At 38.3% G+C, this 15,225-nt stretch overlaps 1 protein-coding gene across 8 annotated transcripts in view; it reads right to left on the reverse strand.

Annotated features, from left to right (window-relative positions):
• Positions 1-2,740: 2,740 nt before the first annotated feature.
• The window catches only part of LOC108245388 (calcium/calmodulin-dependent protein kinase type II subunit beta), a 50,238-nt gene continuing 37,753 nt past the window's right edge, over positions 2,741-15,225 (reverse strand). For 2 of the 8 annotated variants that reach the window (XM_037979563.1, XM_037979568.1), the window contains exons 15-22: positions 14,570-14,638; positions 12,290-12,334; positions 11,674-11,722; positions 9,051-9,126; positions 6,833-6,927; positions 6,503-6,739; positions 3,929-4,013; positions 2,744-3,828 (exon numbers count right to left, since the gene is read on the reverse strand). In XM_037979563.1, coding sequence (XP_037835491.1) covers positions 6,504-6,739; positions 6,833-6,927; positions 9,051-9,126; positions 11,674-11,722; positions 12,290-12,334; positions 14,570-14,638 — 570 coding nt within the window. In that variant the 3' untranslated portion in view covers positions 2,744-3,828; positions 3,929-4,013; position 6,503. Of the gene's footprint in view, positions 4,014-6,502; positions 6,740-6,832; positions 6,928-9,050; positions 9,127-11,673; positions 11,723-12,289; positions 12,335-14,569; positions 14,639-15,225 lie in introns of all 8 variants that reach the window. The other 6 variants (XM_037979561.1, XM_037979564.1, XM_037979565.1 and 3 more) reach the window with 6 other exon arrangements.

Genomic DNA, 15,225 nt, shown 5'->3' on the forward strand with positions numbered 1-15,225 from the left:
AGAAATAAAACACAGATAACCTAAAGAAAACTCCTATTTCTTCAGACTGACTCAGTCTGACTTTATACAGCCCGTGTGCTCAAATAGAGATATGATTTCACAGTAATTGCTCTTGTGTGACCAAATAAACTTTTCTTTAAAAGATTAAAAAAAAAAAATAAAAAAAATAATAATAATTTTCGATTTAAAATGTAGTTTCATTATAAACTCAGTGCACTATCTCTGAGTTGTATTGCCCTGTTATAGATTATCTAGATAACAGGTTCACCTCTCTGATGGAACTATTTGCCATTTCATGTGTCTCTAACAGATTTTTTTTTTTCTTCTAATTTAAAATCTGGTTTTATTTTAAATGAACTCATCCGTGGGGTGGACTGAGCTCACCTTTGGGCCAGATGTGGTCCCTGGGCCACTACTTGAATAGCCCTGCTGAAGAAATAAAACAACATACTGTATGTGGCGATCAGATGCTTCGGCCACTTTGGGTTCAGGCATTTTTTTCCATTTGACTTTCACACAGTGGCTGCTTGTTTCTGAGACTTATTCTCTCGTCTGCATTTCTGTCTGCCTGTCCTGTTAAGAGTGCGGGCAGATGCGTGGTTAACATTTAATTTGATCTTTACACTTCTTATACAGTTTACAGATCAAAACATCTGCATTTTTTCAGTTTAGATTATTATAAATATAAGTTCCAAATTACTTTGGGGCTTGGCAGAAGAAAGCTGATGGACGCTGGAGTTTCCAGCAGCTCTTTCCGGTTTTATCTTCTGAACCTTGATGGAGCAACATCCTTTCTGTTTGCATGCTATTGTGGAAACAAAGCAGCCAGGAAATATTCTGAAAACTCATCCGGACTGTTTCGCTGTAGTTTTTCCACAGCCTGGAAGTAAAAACATCCTCTCTGGCTGTCTCTGTGTGCGTATTAAACCCACGTGCTGCTGAAACACAACAAAAGAGACGTGATGCTCTCATTGGGTGATCATAAACTCATCACAAGTCTCATCTGTTTACTCCAGTTTTGTCACTTCTTTATAAGTAAACTCTCCAGACTGTGTTTGCTGTCATCATCTGATGATCTGATGATCTGATGACGACATTGCGTTTGGTTCATATAATGCTCTTACTTAACACCTTTATTAGCACCAATTATCAAATTAAAATATTTTTTCATAAGGTTTTTACTTGAAACCACTGCACAGACACATTGTGATTTTTTTAAAATTTAAATTAAACATTCTGATACTTTGGTACAGACTCAAACATCTTGGCTTTTTCTCCTCAACCTAATGTCTTATTTATACATTATTATAGAAAACCAAGTTTATGTCTTTAAAGAAGCCTAAAAAGTCAGTGAGGGTGTGTGTGGATGGGGGTCATGGGGTATGATCTATTTTCATAGTTGCAACAAATACAGGAAAATGATTTCCTAAAACATGACTCATGACCGGTTCAAAAAGGAGTGTCCTTTTAAAAATATTCTTTCAAAAGGTCTTTTCATGTTGTGAAACAAAGATTTTTAATTATTTATCTTTAACAGCTCTGAATGGAATAAGATAAAAATATATTTTGAGCTGCTCAGTTTTAAATTTTATTTTTATTTATTATTTTTTTCTCTTTTTTTTTTTCCTACAAGAGGGTTTGATGTGAACCACTGGCCCTACAGAGGAACACAACTAACAAACAAATAATATTACTGATTAATAAGTCCTAGCACTCTTTGAAGGAATGCATATCGCCTGCTGCCTTTTCACGCCAGAGTTCTAGACTAAAAACCATCACTTGACTGATTTTAATGAAACAATATACAAGAAAAACTGATTAACTTTTGGAGTCAATTCAATTCGATCACAAAGATCCTAACAACCAAGCTCCATCTTATATTTTATTGTTCCATATTTTCCTAACAGAGCAATTTGCTCTCAGACTACAGGTTTATTTGTGGTTTCTAGAGTTTCTAAAAGTAGAACAGGAGGCAGAGCTTTCAGTTCTTAGGCTCCTCTCTTGTGGAACCAACTTCCAGTTTCTGTTTGTGAGGCTAACACCCTGTCTACTTTTAAGACTAGGCTTAAGACTTTCCTTTTTGATAAATCCTATAGTTATGGTTGGGTTGGGTTTCTTGAGCTATCCCTTAGTTACACTGCTGTAGGCTTAGACTGCTGGAGGACAAACTGACCACATTTCCTCACTCTGCTGCTGTCTTTACCTGCTCTACTGTAATTATTTCTATCTGTTTCTATGTGTTTTTCTTTGTCTTTCTTCTAATAGAAACTCCACCTGAACCAGTCATTGTCTCTTTCCTGTTCTCTAACTCCAGCCAGTTGAAGCAGATGGCCGCCCATCCTGAGCCTGGTTCTGGTTCTGCTGGAGGTTTCTTCCTGTTAAAAGGGACTTTTTCCTTTCCACTGTCACCAATGTGCTGCTCAGGATGAGACACTGCAACAAAGTGAAGATTCAACACAGTCTACTGGCTTCTTTAGATAGATAACTTTTACTTATTGGCTTTTTGTAATGTATGTGCATGTTTTTTACAGTGCCCTGAGATGACATTTGTTGTGACTTGGTGCTACATAAACAAACTGAACTGAATTCACGATGGCCACCACAGCTAATCAACATTACCAAACACAAAAATGACTATATTTACAGATACTGAGTTAAACTTTGGTGTAGCAGTAGCTGAGAGTCATCCTGTCATCCTCAGCACATACTCTGAGCACTAACAGGTCGTGTAAGATTTGTTTAAAACACTGGCATATGCATTCCTCCAGGGAATTGTACATTTACTCAATCTTTATGATAAGTTAAACTCAAGAGTTGCAACGGATGAAGCAAATATGTCTCATAAAGATGTTCATAAAAGAGGAAATCGACTAAAGATTTATCATTTTGGACAGTTTCACTTCAGTTTTCATTGAAATCATGTAAAGAACACCAGAAGCGACACGTTTGTTTTTCTTTTGTTTATGAAACAATAAACAGCCATTTTAAATCTGATCTGAAGCCAGCAATTAGTCAAAAAGGCCTTCATGATCCTCATCCACAACATCAGCAAACCTATCATATAATTAACACATGAGCAATGTTTGCGTTAACACAGAGGCAACAGAATAAAGCTCACCAGCAGTTCAGTCCAGAAGAAAGAGAAAACTTGATCAAAACGCACAATAAAACATCCAACTTAGCATTGCTTTAACTCCAAATATCATGCAAGTAAATCACCACAATAAGACTGTAAATGTACGTAAACAGCAGGATACTGTAATCTCAACCATTTTCATAGTTTCAGTAGGTATAGTAGTAACGTTCGGCACACAGAGAGTCTTCAAGGACGGGAATATCTTAGCATGCTGCATGGTTTTTACTGTCTCACAGATCGGCTCCGAGGGGGACAGGAGAACATGTGGAGGCAACAACACTCCAGAGAAAAAGGGTCCAAAGACAACAAAAAGGAACCAAACAAAACATTTAACTAAATACACCAACCGGTCTCTGTCGGTGAGACTCGTGGTTCTGATTGATTGTTTCACACAAGCAGCTTTAGTCGTGCAAATTAACCACAGGTAATATTGGGGAACACAGGTAGGACTCATGCTCATCATAAAAAAAAAAAGATTAAAATTGTTAATTCATATACTGTACAGTTAAAAGAGCACAACAATGAGCTGCAGCCATAACAGCACGAAGATTCTAACTTCAGGTTTGCGGAGGAGGAAAAAGCACACACGAGGCAGACAGAAGTAAGCGAAGGTTGTTGTTCGGGCGCAGCCACAGGCGACGGGGTCTCCTCGGTGCAGCTGAGGCGGTGTTGGTGTGACCGTCTGACCGTGGCTGGAGAGAGAGAGAGAAGAGCAAGGTGGGTGGGCCGAGCGCAGGAGGATGACCTGCTATTCCCAAATCTTCAAATCCTCAAACCCCACCCGCCATTCACCTGCACCCCTCTCTCGACGCTGACGGTCTCTTTGTCGGATCATCGACTCGGTTCTCTTCAGCTACGCTTCACCTCCAAAGGCTGCCTTTAAAAAAACAAAAACAACTAGCTTATTGTTTGTGTCCTGTTGATGGGCGCACCTTTATGTACATTCAGGGTTTTTAATAATGTTATTATTTCTGTGTGTGTGTATCTGGTTTTTTGTTACTTTTTTAAGACTTTTTCTACTTTGTCAGGACCAGTAGTCCTTACGGGGACCAAAGTCTAGTTCTAATACCATGGAACGTCAAATTTGGTTTAGGTTTAGGACCAAGGTGTGAACTGAGTTTAGGTTAGGGTTAGGTATGTATTGGTAATATTTAGGTTGAGGGTCAGGTTACAGGGTTAGGTGACAGAAACGAATGGAAGTCAATACAATGTCCTAATAAAGACAGAAATACAAATCTCTGTGTGTGTGTGTTCATTTGTCTGTACTGTTAGCAAAATATTCCATAAACCACTGAATGGATTTCCATGAAGCTCCCAAAAAGTAATCTTTAGGATGACATCTACAACTGATTAAGTTTTGGAGTTAACCAGATCCAAGATGGCTGACACAGCAAAGGAATTTTAGCAAACACAAAAATGGCCATGACTCAGTCAATTTTACAGATAATGAGCACAGATTTGGTGTGCTAGAAGCTGAGACTGACCCCCAGCTAACAGTTTGAGCGCTAACTGATTGCACAAGGTCTGTGTCTAAAGCTTTGCCATTAACTGTTGGAACAAATACTGTCTGTCTGTGAAGTACTGAATGGATTTCAGTGAAACTTTCAGAAACCTTTTTGATTGGCTGACTTCTACAACTGGACAACTTTGAAACTCAACCCAATTCAAGATGGCTGCCACAGCCAACTGATCTTACAAAATAAAAATAGCTATAAGTCAGCCCATTTTACAGATACTGAGCTAAAATTAGGCGTGTCAGTAGCTGAGCATCATCCCCAGCACATTTGTTGAGCACAACACATTGCACAACCTTTTTGCTTAAAACCTTGGCATTAACTGTTAACCTGGTTTGTCTGTTAGCAAAATATCTCATAAACCACTAGATAGATTTCGATAAAACTCTCAGAAAGTAATCATTGGCTATACATCTAAAACTAATTAACTTTAAGAATCTATCAATCTAAGATGGACACCACAGCTAATCGACCTTAGCTATAACCAAAAATGGTTATACCTTAATTGAGACTGAGCTCAAATTTGGTGTGGTTGTAGCTGAGAGTTATTCACAACACATACTCTAAGTCAGAGGTGGCCAATCCTTGTCCTCGAGGGCCACTATCCTGCATGTGTTACTTGTTTCATTGCTCCAACACACCTGATTCAGTGGTTAAATCACATTTTCTTGTTCTGCAGAAGCCTGTTAATAACCCATTGATTCAAATCAGGTGTGCTAACAGATCACACGACATATTGCAATTTAACATGAGCTCACACATAATGTTATTTTTTAAAATTTCACCAAAACATCTACAACTCTGTCATTTCTCATCAGAAGTTGATGTCAGTCTAAAACTCTGGCATAAAAGGTGGAGGGTGATACACATTTCTTTAAGGGATTATAGGCCTTAAAGTTTTGACATTCTCAGTTTTGTTATTTTAATTTACACTCAACTTTTATAAAAAAAAAAAAAAGTTTCTTTGCTGACTTAGATTTACATTGTGTAAGTACAGCAGTTGGACCCAAACAGATTTTTTAAAAATAGCCTCAGTGCTTACACAAACATCTTCAAGTTGCAGTTCTATAGTGAATATTGTCTCTGATTTAAGGGTATGTGCATCTGCACTGGTTAAAAACTAACAAATCACATTCCAATTAATGTGATAAATGATGACATCTGCTGGTATAAAATTCCTAATTGCAACAAAACCCCATCAGGTTCCCAAAACCACCAAATAAATAAATACACACAATCTTGCTCCATTAAGGAAGTGTTTACTTTGTCTCCTTTTAGGCAGATTCTTTTTTTTTTTAAGGTAATAAAACACAAAAGCTATATGATATTTACAGTTCTACATAGATTAAAACATAGCTATAAATGTTATACTGCACTTTGGTTATTTCACTATTAACCAGAAGCATTACTGCTCTGTTTCTTCATTAGACATATAATTTCTTTTCTTTCCTTTGAAAATACTTATTCGTAAAATTCTTCAAAATCCATTCTGTAATTTCCCAACAAGCAGCCAAATGAGGCTCTTTTTGTTAGGCAAAAACAAACGAAAGCTACCAAATTAAGAATTTTAGTCATAACCAAATGATGAGACACTGGTAAACTTTGACCTATAACCCCTTGTTCCTAAAGAAGGGTGTTCTGCATATAAAAGATATGGAACTGCTGATTCCTCCAGTGTACATGTGAATCTACCTAAATGAATGTTGAGTGTGTGCACTGTGAAGCCACATTAAGTATACTTATATATTTCCTGGTCAACAGCTAAAGTAACAAAAACTGTGTCTGAGTTCAGACATTAGTGCGTCAGTCTGTAAAAGTATTTCTTTGGATGTGTGGTTTGTTTCGGTCGTACCTCATCCCTGCAGCGGTGCAGCAGGGGCTCCTGAACAGTGGAAGTGGACGTTTTGCCACCGGCTGTCTCTGCGGTGCCATACTCTAGTCTCTTCTGATTGGCTGGAGCGGGGTCGACCCTGGCTGTCCACAAACTGCGTCAGGCGAATGTAGGCGATGCAGGCTGCGTCGTCTCCGATCATGTGCACGTGAGGGTTGAGGATGGTGGTGTGGATGGGTTTGCTGTTTTTAGAAAGGACTGATGGGCGAAAGGGAAATGCCTTAATAGGACGAAGGTGTCAAAGTTAATATAAAATACAGAAGGCAAACACGGGTGAAACTGTGCTCTTACGATTGTCAAAGTAAAATCTATGAAAGTCCATGCCCTCCACCAGGTTTCCCAGCCCCTCAGGCTCAAACGAGGTAAGACCAGGGTCACAGATCTTCCTGGAAGAAAGTAAATCAAAATCAGAATGACTGCAAATATAATAAATATAATATACATTATATTATGATAATATAATGCACAGAACTATTATTGATTTTTCAAAGATTTCAAATCTCATCAACCACATTTAACCCTCCTGAGGCCCTCATAGCTGAAGAGAGGAAGAGAAGCCCTTTTAACTTAGGGTCCATTTGACCCAAAGGCCACAACTGTATTGAATAAACAACATAAAAATTAAATTCTAGTAGCCCTTATCTTAGTTTATTTAAGATCAACTGTCATTGTATCTTCTCATGTCATCTCAAAGCTCATTTTATTTATTTTTTACAAACTCATCTCATTGTATCAACACATCTTTTAATTTTAATCTTATATCTTCTCATACCATTGTCTTCTAATCTCATTGTACTGCATCTTCTCATCTAATATTTCCTCATCTCATCAGATTTTTTTCATCTTATTGTATCTTCTCAACACATGATCTCATATTATTTTACCATTTATTGAATCTTCTATTTTCCTAATAGTTTCTCCTCTCCTCTCATATTGTCTCACTTCATGTTTTTCTCATCTCACATTTCCTCATCTCATTGCATCTTCTCATCTAATCATATTTTCTCATTTTATTGTATCTCATATTTGCCTCATTTTTTCTCATCTCATAATATTTTTCTCATATTATTGTTCAGTATGTTCTCATTTGGCATCTCCTCATCTCCTGTATCTTCTGATTACATCTCATCTCTGGCTATATTATATAATATGATTAGTTATCAGGCCTTTGTGCACCAAATCTGTATTTGATGTTCAATATTTTTTTAATATAGAAATATCATACTAAATCATTTCGATAATATTTACACAGCAGATTCAAGGCTTTCACATGCCATCAAGGAATTTGGTTTGATGTTTGTTTTGTTTTCATCAGTGAAATTCCTTTTGAACATTTTTGTCTTCTCAGGGTCAAACTACATGCAAACATACAGAAAATTATCAACTAATTAATTTCTCTGCTTTAAAAACTTTACACCAAACAGTCTAAATACTGTATTAGTTCAATCACTTAAATTGATTTTATAATTTGAGTTCAAAGCACAAACAGTTGTCTGACAAAGAGTTATGATAGTCGTACATGCACAAAGATGGCCAACATTTTGACTGAACAGACTTTGGATTTGAGTCATTGTCTCAGAACTCTGACATTATTGGTTTTTTTTTTTTTTGGTCTGTTTTAAAACTCATACGTGTTCTAAAATATAAAACTGAGACGAAAATTAAAGTTTTGAGGTAATATGTCAAAACATTTTGATTATTATTCTGTAATTTTCAGTTTTAATCGCATACAAAGCAATCAACTACCACAATAAACGTCACTTTGTATCTCAAACATTTGACATCAAAAATTAAAGTTACATTTTCATTTCATCTTTTCATGCCAGCCGTAAAATGTCTCCACTGTGCTGAAATTGGATTAGTTTCATGTTGACATATTTTGAACTTCTTTGGTGTTTATTAAATTTCATACAAATTTAAAGGTTTGATATTGAAGCTCAAACCTTTTATACAGTTTGTGGACAGCCAGCAGTTTTAGTTTTTAACTTTTTACTACTTTCTGACTTAGTGTGGGACAATTTTACATTGTACTCCCATATTGTATGAAAACTTTGATTTTGAACACAAAGTTTGCCAGGAAACTTCTCTGAATAGGTTCTCTACTCAGTGTAGTCTCTAAAAATCAAGTTACGAACATTTAACCAATTTGCTTTATAAATTACGACAGAATTTGTGGACTTCCTGTAAGAATGTCTTTTTTTCTGTTGTGCATAATCTTTTGTCTAATATCTCGTGTCTTTGTGGAAATGGGCTCAGGCCAGCCCTTCACCCCCACCCCTCTCATTCTCTCTCACTCACTCTGCATTATTCTTAATTATATGGTAAGTAGAGAGGGGCACAACGGATAGAACAATGACTGAAATTACTCTTTAATCTCTTAATACAGCACATTTGGATGCCAATCAGATTAATGGTTCATCCTGCCTGATGGATGTCCCCTTTACAGGCTCCACTTTCCCTGCTGCTGGCTGAAGTTTCATGGGAAAATAAAGATGAATGGTGAACTCACGCGTAGGCCTCAAAGTCCCCATTGTTGACAGCTTCGATAAGCTGCTCCGTGATCTTTATGATCTCCTGCTTGCGAGCTGTGGAGAAGAAACATTATGAGAGCAATGTGATCCAACCAAGTGATAATCATCACAAAGCCACAAGAGGAAAGACTTAATCACTACCATCAGAGCTTTAAGTTCAAAATCACACAAGCTGGTCATTAGTCTAAAGTCTTATAAGCGATTGCTCTTCTGACCTGATCTCCTCCATGGGACTTCAGACATAGAAGCTATCATACAGAATACATACCCCCCATCATCTGTCTAGGTGCTGCATTGCCCTCTACCTCCATTTATCATCCATCCAATCTCCTGTTAGCATGTGAGGCTGCTTGACTTCACCCGCCTGTTCTTGTCTCAACCCTTTGGACGAGTTTTGCCGTGTCCTTCTCCCGCTGCTTTCTCCACGCACTGAGAGGAGGTCTTAACTCGCTCAGATTGTCTCATTTCCTCCCTCCCACCCCATCATCCCCTCCCCCTTTCTATGCCCTGTTGATTTTAGTTTTTGTGCCTTTTTCTATCATAATTATACCTTGAAAAGCGTGCTTTTCAGTCACATGTCATATTAGGAGCTGTCATTAAAATGCAAACATCGGAACCTAAATGGCTCTTCGGTGTGCTTAAAGACACATTTGACTTTAAATACAACACAGTCCACTCCTAACAACCCCTAGCAGAGTTTTATATGTTCTGATTTTATTATATATTTATACTGTAAGGCTCCGACAACCCTCAAATTAAGTGCAGATAATCTTCATCTTAAGCTGCTTAGAGTATTAAATATTTTCCAAGCCAAAAGGCGGCACACACACGCATACATTTTCACTATTTTCTGCAGTGTAAAACAAAACGGAACTAAAATGATAAAAAAAAAAAAAAAAATTTAAAAAGAAAAAAAAAGAAAACAGGTGAATGAAAGTTCACTTTTAGACTTCTCTCTGCATGGCTGAGTGGCAGCTTGGTTGTCTGTTTCTAAACAAGCTTCATCTCCTGAAGGGGTTTTAGGTTAACAAGTGAGCCTCGTTAGGGACACTCAAGCCGACTAACTGGTAGGAGGACATTTTCCAACAACTGAGAGTCATGATGAACTTGTGGAGCGCTAAACCCTCACTGATGCAAGCTGTGGATCTGGGCCAGGAGTCTGAAACCTTTACAGTCAAAAGAGACATTTTTGCCTCTTATCTCACCAAATAAAACTTGTCCTGAGCTGCAAGAAGGGCTTGAAATAGAGCTGAAATACAGATAAAACCACTAATTAGGTGTAACATAAATATAAAACTATTGTTTGTTATTTTATGGAATTAGGGTGTGTAATAAATTGTTGGCATGTGTTGATATTTTCACATTAGGGCAAAGAAAAAGACCACCTCTTCTGAAGAGGGGATTCTTTTAACTATTTGATTTATGCCTCCTTTTATAACATTTAAACACTCAACTGTTGGAGACTTATGTTAGTTTTTTATGTTGTAGAAAATGAATAATTTACAGTATGTGTCCAACTGATTAAACATAACAATGAGACCAACTGTTTGGATATTTTATTGCAACTTAATGAATTTCTTTGACAGTAATAAAAACAAAAAAACGTTTTTATCAAAAATAATCCCGTACTTCTGATTCTTATCAGAATGATTTGCCATATTTTTGTAGCACATCTTTTTTGATGCCTCTTAACAGTGCTGTGCGCAAAACTGCACTTTTTCCTTCTTTTCCCCTCAACAACTTGCCTCAGGCATGTTCAAGATGTTTAATATTTTGATAGATTTTCAAGAAAGATCACACTGCATGACTGGAGGTTATTTTAACGAAGTTGCTAACAAAAACTGATCAATGTGTTTTGTTGTGTTTCTTACACTATTCATATCATTCTGACTAAATTGGACAGGAAAACTGCTAAAACCAGCCTTTTCTATTGTGCTTATGAATGTAAACATTATTCATTTTTAGGTAATTTATGGTCACAGCTACAAAGAGCCACTACAGAGGAGCCAAAGAGCCACATGTGGCCCCAGAGCCACAGGTTGCAGACCCCTAATGTAGCCAATGAGTTTGAGTTTCTGTTGGTCAGCAAGAATAAATGTAAAAAAGAGGTTTTCTTTCTAAACCTTGCTGGTAAAGCTCATGTTTTTCCATCAGCTGCTGCCAGTCAGTCAATTTAACCAATGCAAAATGGCTGCCACAGCTTAATAAAATTTGCCAACACAAAAATGGCTTGAACTCATTAAGTTTTACAGATATTGAGCTAAAATTTGATGTGGTAGTAGCCGAGAGTCGTTCATAGCAATGCTCTGAATGTGATATTTCAATAAATTACACATAAAATTATTTTCAAGGTTTAACCAAAACTGTTACAACTCCATAATTTCTCAACATAATCTTAATCTCAAACAATTTTTTTTTTTCAAAAGACAGGAGGTAATCTGCTGCTGCTTCTTCTACGAAATGAAGACTAATTTTACTTAAGACACCTGTGTAGCTCGTTTTGTCTGACCTTAATCCATGGTGACATTTTGGGGCAAAGATTACTCAACAACAGTGTTTTGTTTGTAATAAAACCAGGCTGCCTGTGGGTGTGACATATACCTTTCACATCTTCGTCTTCAATAGTGGTGTTGCTGCTGTCAGATGATTCCTGAAATCGACAGAAAAAGCATTGTGTTGGTCACACGAAAACCAGTGAAGACACACTCAGATGTGCCCGCTCCAAAAAGCATGCACACATATGCACAGCACACTGAGATGTCTGCCATCACTGCTCTGTGTTCACACCACAGTGTCACCAAGAGCACAAAAACACAGCAGCTGCACTCTGCAACAACGGCACAATCTTGTCTACAGATTGAGCTGTCACAGTGGGGATGGGCACTGACAACTTTATTACAGTCTGAACAGTGAAATGAGGGTTAATCATACACTGATTTCTCGGCCAGTGGCAAGACCACAGAGCTCAATTTATCTGAACGCAGAGAGGCAGCATAAGGCAAGAAAACACTCACAGGTGGCCAGACTCACACCCACTTTATCGCTTTCATGCATAAATACACACACACACACAAAAAAAAACCCCACAAACAGATACAATAAACCCTGCAAAAATACAGCTGAGCCCACACAAGTGGAGGAACAGAGTGAAGATGAGGATGACAAATGAAGGAAAAGGGGAAAAAAAGTTGAAGAGATGAAGAGGAGGAGGATGTACCTTGATCCCATCTACTGGATTATGGATAACAGTAGTCTGTGGCTCCTGGAGGAAGAATGGACAGAAAGAAGGAGGAGAAAAGAGAAAGAGGGAGTGAATGGAGGCAAATGAGGGATGTTTTATGATGAAAAAAAGGAGTTTAGAGACAGAAGATCAGTAGAGATCAGGATGTGCAACATGAGAAGGGTAAGGCGATCCTAAACACAGAGAATTTGTGATAAGAACGAAAACATAACAAAATAAACACATCAATGAAAATTATTATACTAACAATATCCAATCTTAACAATATCCCAAACCTTTCTCCAACATATGTTGGAACACAGCAAGTTCTGTACTTTTTTTAAGACAAGTTGAATGAAATTGACTAAGAAAAGACCAGATCTTTAAAAACATATCAACAACCCTTCATTTATTTAAACCCATTCAGTCCCACTTATGCTGAGTTGCTGGCACCAAATATGGATGAGGATGCTTCTGAAATTAGTCCTGAATAAATGCTGTAAATATTTCAGCCCATTTGTTTGCTAGAAGCTAAAATCAGCCAACCTATTAGAATTACTGCAGCTATTACCTCATAAAAGGGGTATACTTCAAAAAGTACTTAATTAGAAACCAAACAGCCAGGAGCTGAGAGCCTCAGACAAATCAGAGAAGTCAGAGAACTCAGAGGTTTGGTCTTTTCAGGGGGATTTGCCAAGTTCCGGTTCCTGAGTCTAAGGGGGGTCTTGGACAACATCTCTCACCAAGTTACTGTTCTTATCTCACTCTTGCCTGATCCAGAGTCTGAGGAGGTTGGGCCAGACGCCCCACTTCTGTCTGATCCTGGTCCCGAGCCCGAGGGGGTCACACTGGAGGCCTCTCCACCACACCCAGGGCCTGTTGACAAGCTCAACCATTCTTCTGACAGTTCCAGACTGTAAAGTTGATGAGCTGGGCGCCCCTTCTCTGTCACGCCAAAGTCCAGACATTGAGGGGGTGTCACTGGATGACTATCTGTCTCATCTGACTGGGTGGGCTCTGGGACGCCCACCTGAATTGTCTTTCCTTCTGGCTCCTTTTATTCAGCCTGAGTCTCCGTCTAGGTCTTTTTGTTGTATGTATTGCTCCTGTTAAAGTTCAGTTTTTGTCACATGCAACCCTAGAGTTCAGTTTCAATTAATAAATGACCTTTTGGGGGGCTTTAAACCTGCCTGCCTGTCACCTGCTGCCAGCATCCCTGAGTCCTCAACAAACAAACATTTGTTACATCAGGATCTGACTAGACAATAAAAGTCCCCTTCATTAAATATCAGATCTTTACCATTAATTTTGAACGCAAGGTGTTTTTATGTTGCTACACAACATTTTATTATATTTTATATAAAAAAACTGCCATCAAAATTAGGGCTGAGGGGTTTTGATTAGAATTTTCGAGCACCATCTATAGTCACAGAAAGCTCAACATGGTCTCTTATATTGCATGGTCTATAACATGGTCAACATGGTTTATATATATATTGCTTAGCAATAATTAAATAAGTTTAGCCACCAAACTGATTATGATGGCTGACTCCTGTTGATGCTGGTGACCTCAACCCCTACAGTAATCAGCATCTACAAATTTGAGGTAACATGTGAGCCTCCATCACAAATCAATATGCAGCAGTCACTATGGTGGAGGCTGGACCAGATGAAGTTCACAACATGAGAAGTTTCTTTCGGGTAGTAGCAGAGGTTGTGCTCTGAATTTTAAATTTTCATCATCACAGATACCTGTTACTGTCTGCAGACAAGTGCTCTGCTAATCGAGTAAAAACAAAGCACTTAACAAAATCACATATCGCACTTCCGTTCTCCGTCCCAACCTTACAGACAATAGCTTGTGTCTGAGTGAACAAGGCAGTGTAAACGGAGATGTAACCATGGGGGTAGCTACAAAATGCAACAGTTGCGTAAAAATGGAGGCCCTTAGCTTCCTGCCTTCTGTGTCACTGGTAATGGCATCTTTTTTAAAACCAATCAAACCCCTAAGTTCCTGTACATTTTCTCTGAATCTTGTGAAACCTCTTGGCAGTGATTACAGCAAGCAACATGTGGGTCAGGTATTGTACTGACCCCCTTTTTCTTTTAAACCTGCGACTCAAAATCAGAATGTTACACAAACTCTTGGCAAAAGAAATGACTGAGACTTGCAAATACTACACACGCCACCCTCCTACTCGCGTTCACACACATCCACCCACACACTCTGCATTTTGAATGTGGTTCGGACAGACAGACGGACACAGAGCTGCGTACCAGTGCAGCAGAGGGGATGTTGCCTTTGGGACTGGTGACTATGCTGTTTCTCGTGCTGTTTGTCTGGGGCTGTGCAGGAAACACAAAGTGGTGTGTGTTAGTGCTCAGAAACAATGTAGAGAGGTACCCTGCTGGCTGTAAAGTGGGTGGTTACTGTGAAGGAAAAAAAAAATCTGTAATGGAGGGAAAAAATAGATGGAGGCATGCTCCGAACACACAAAACACTGGGTAGATTAAACTGGTTCCAAAAGGTTTTCACATATTTCTGGCGACAAATTATTCAGATTGAAAAAAAAATAAATTGGTACGTCATTTCTCTCTGCAAGAAAAGTCAGAGCTCAGATGCTCCAATCTGAGCTGCTTCATTTTTATTTACTCGAACTGGCTATTTAACAGGTGGTAGATTGAACCAATAGCAGCCGTTCACCTCTGCAACATCAGCCAGATGTGAAGAAACATTAAGCTTTGCGACTAAATCCCTTCTGACTAAACATACAACAGCTTCATTCTGATAAAGTCAAAAAAGCCGATGACACACAGCATTTAGGACAGAACACACACACACAACATGCTAAATATACAGCCACTCTGTTTCTTAAGCACTCAGACAGACGAAAGTGCTCAATTTCTAAAGCAGCATGCAGAAACACCTAAAG

The sequence above is a fragment of the Kryptolebias marmoratus genome, linkage group LG14 (genome assembly GCF_001649575.2).
Source record: "Kryptolebias marmoratus isolate JLee-2015 linkage group LG14, ASM164957v2, whole genome shotgun sequence".
In the NCBI taxonomy this organism is placed as follows: domain Eukaryota; kingdom Metazoa; phylum Chordata; class Actinopteri; order Cyprinodontiformes; family Rivulidae; genus Kryptolebias; species Kryptolebias marmoratus.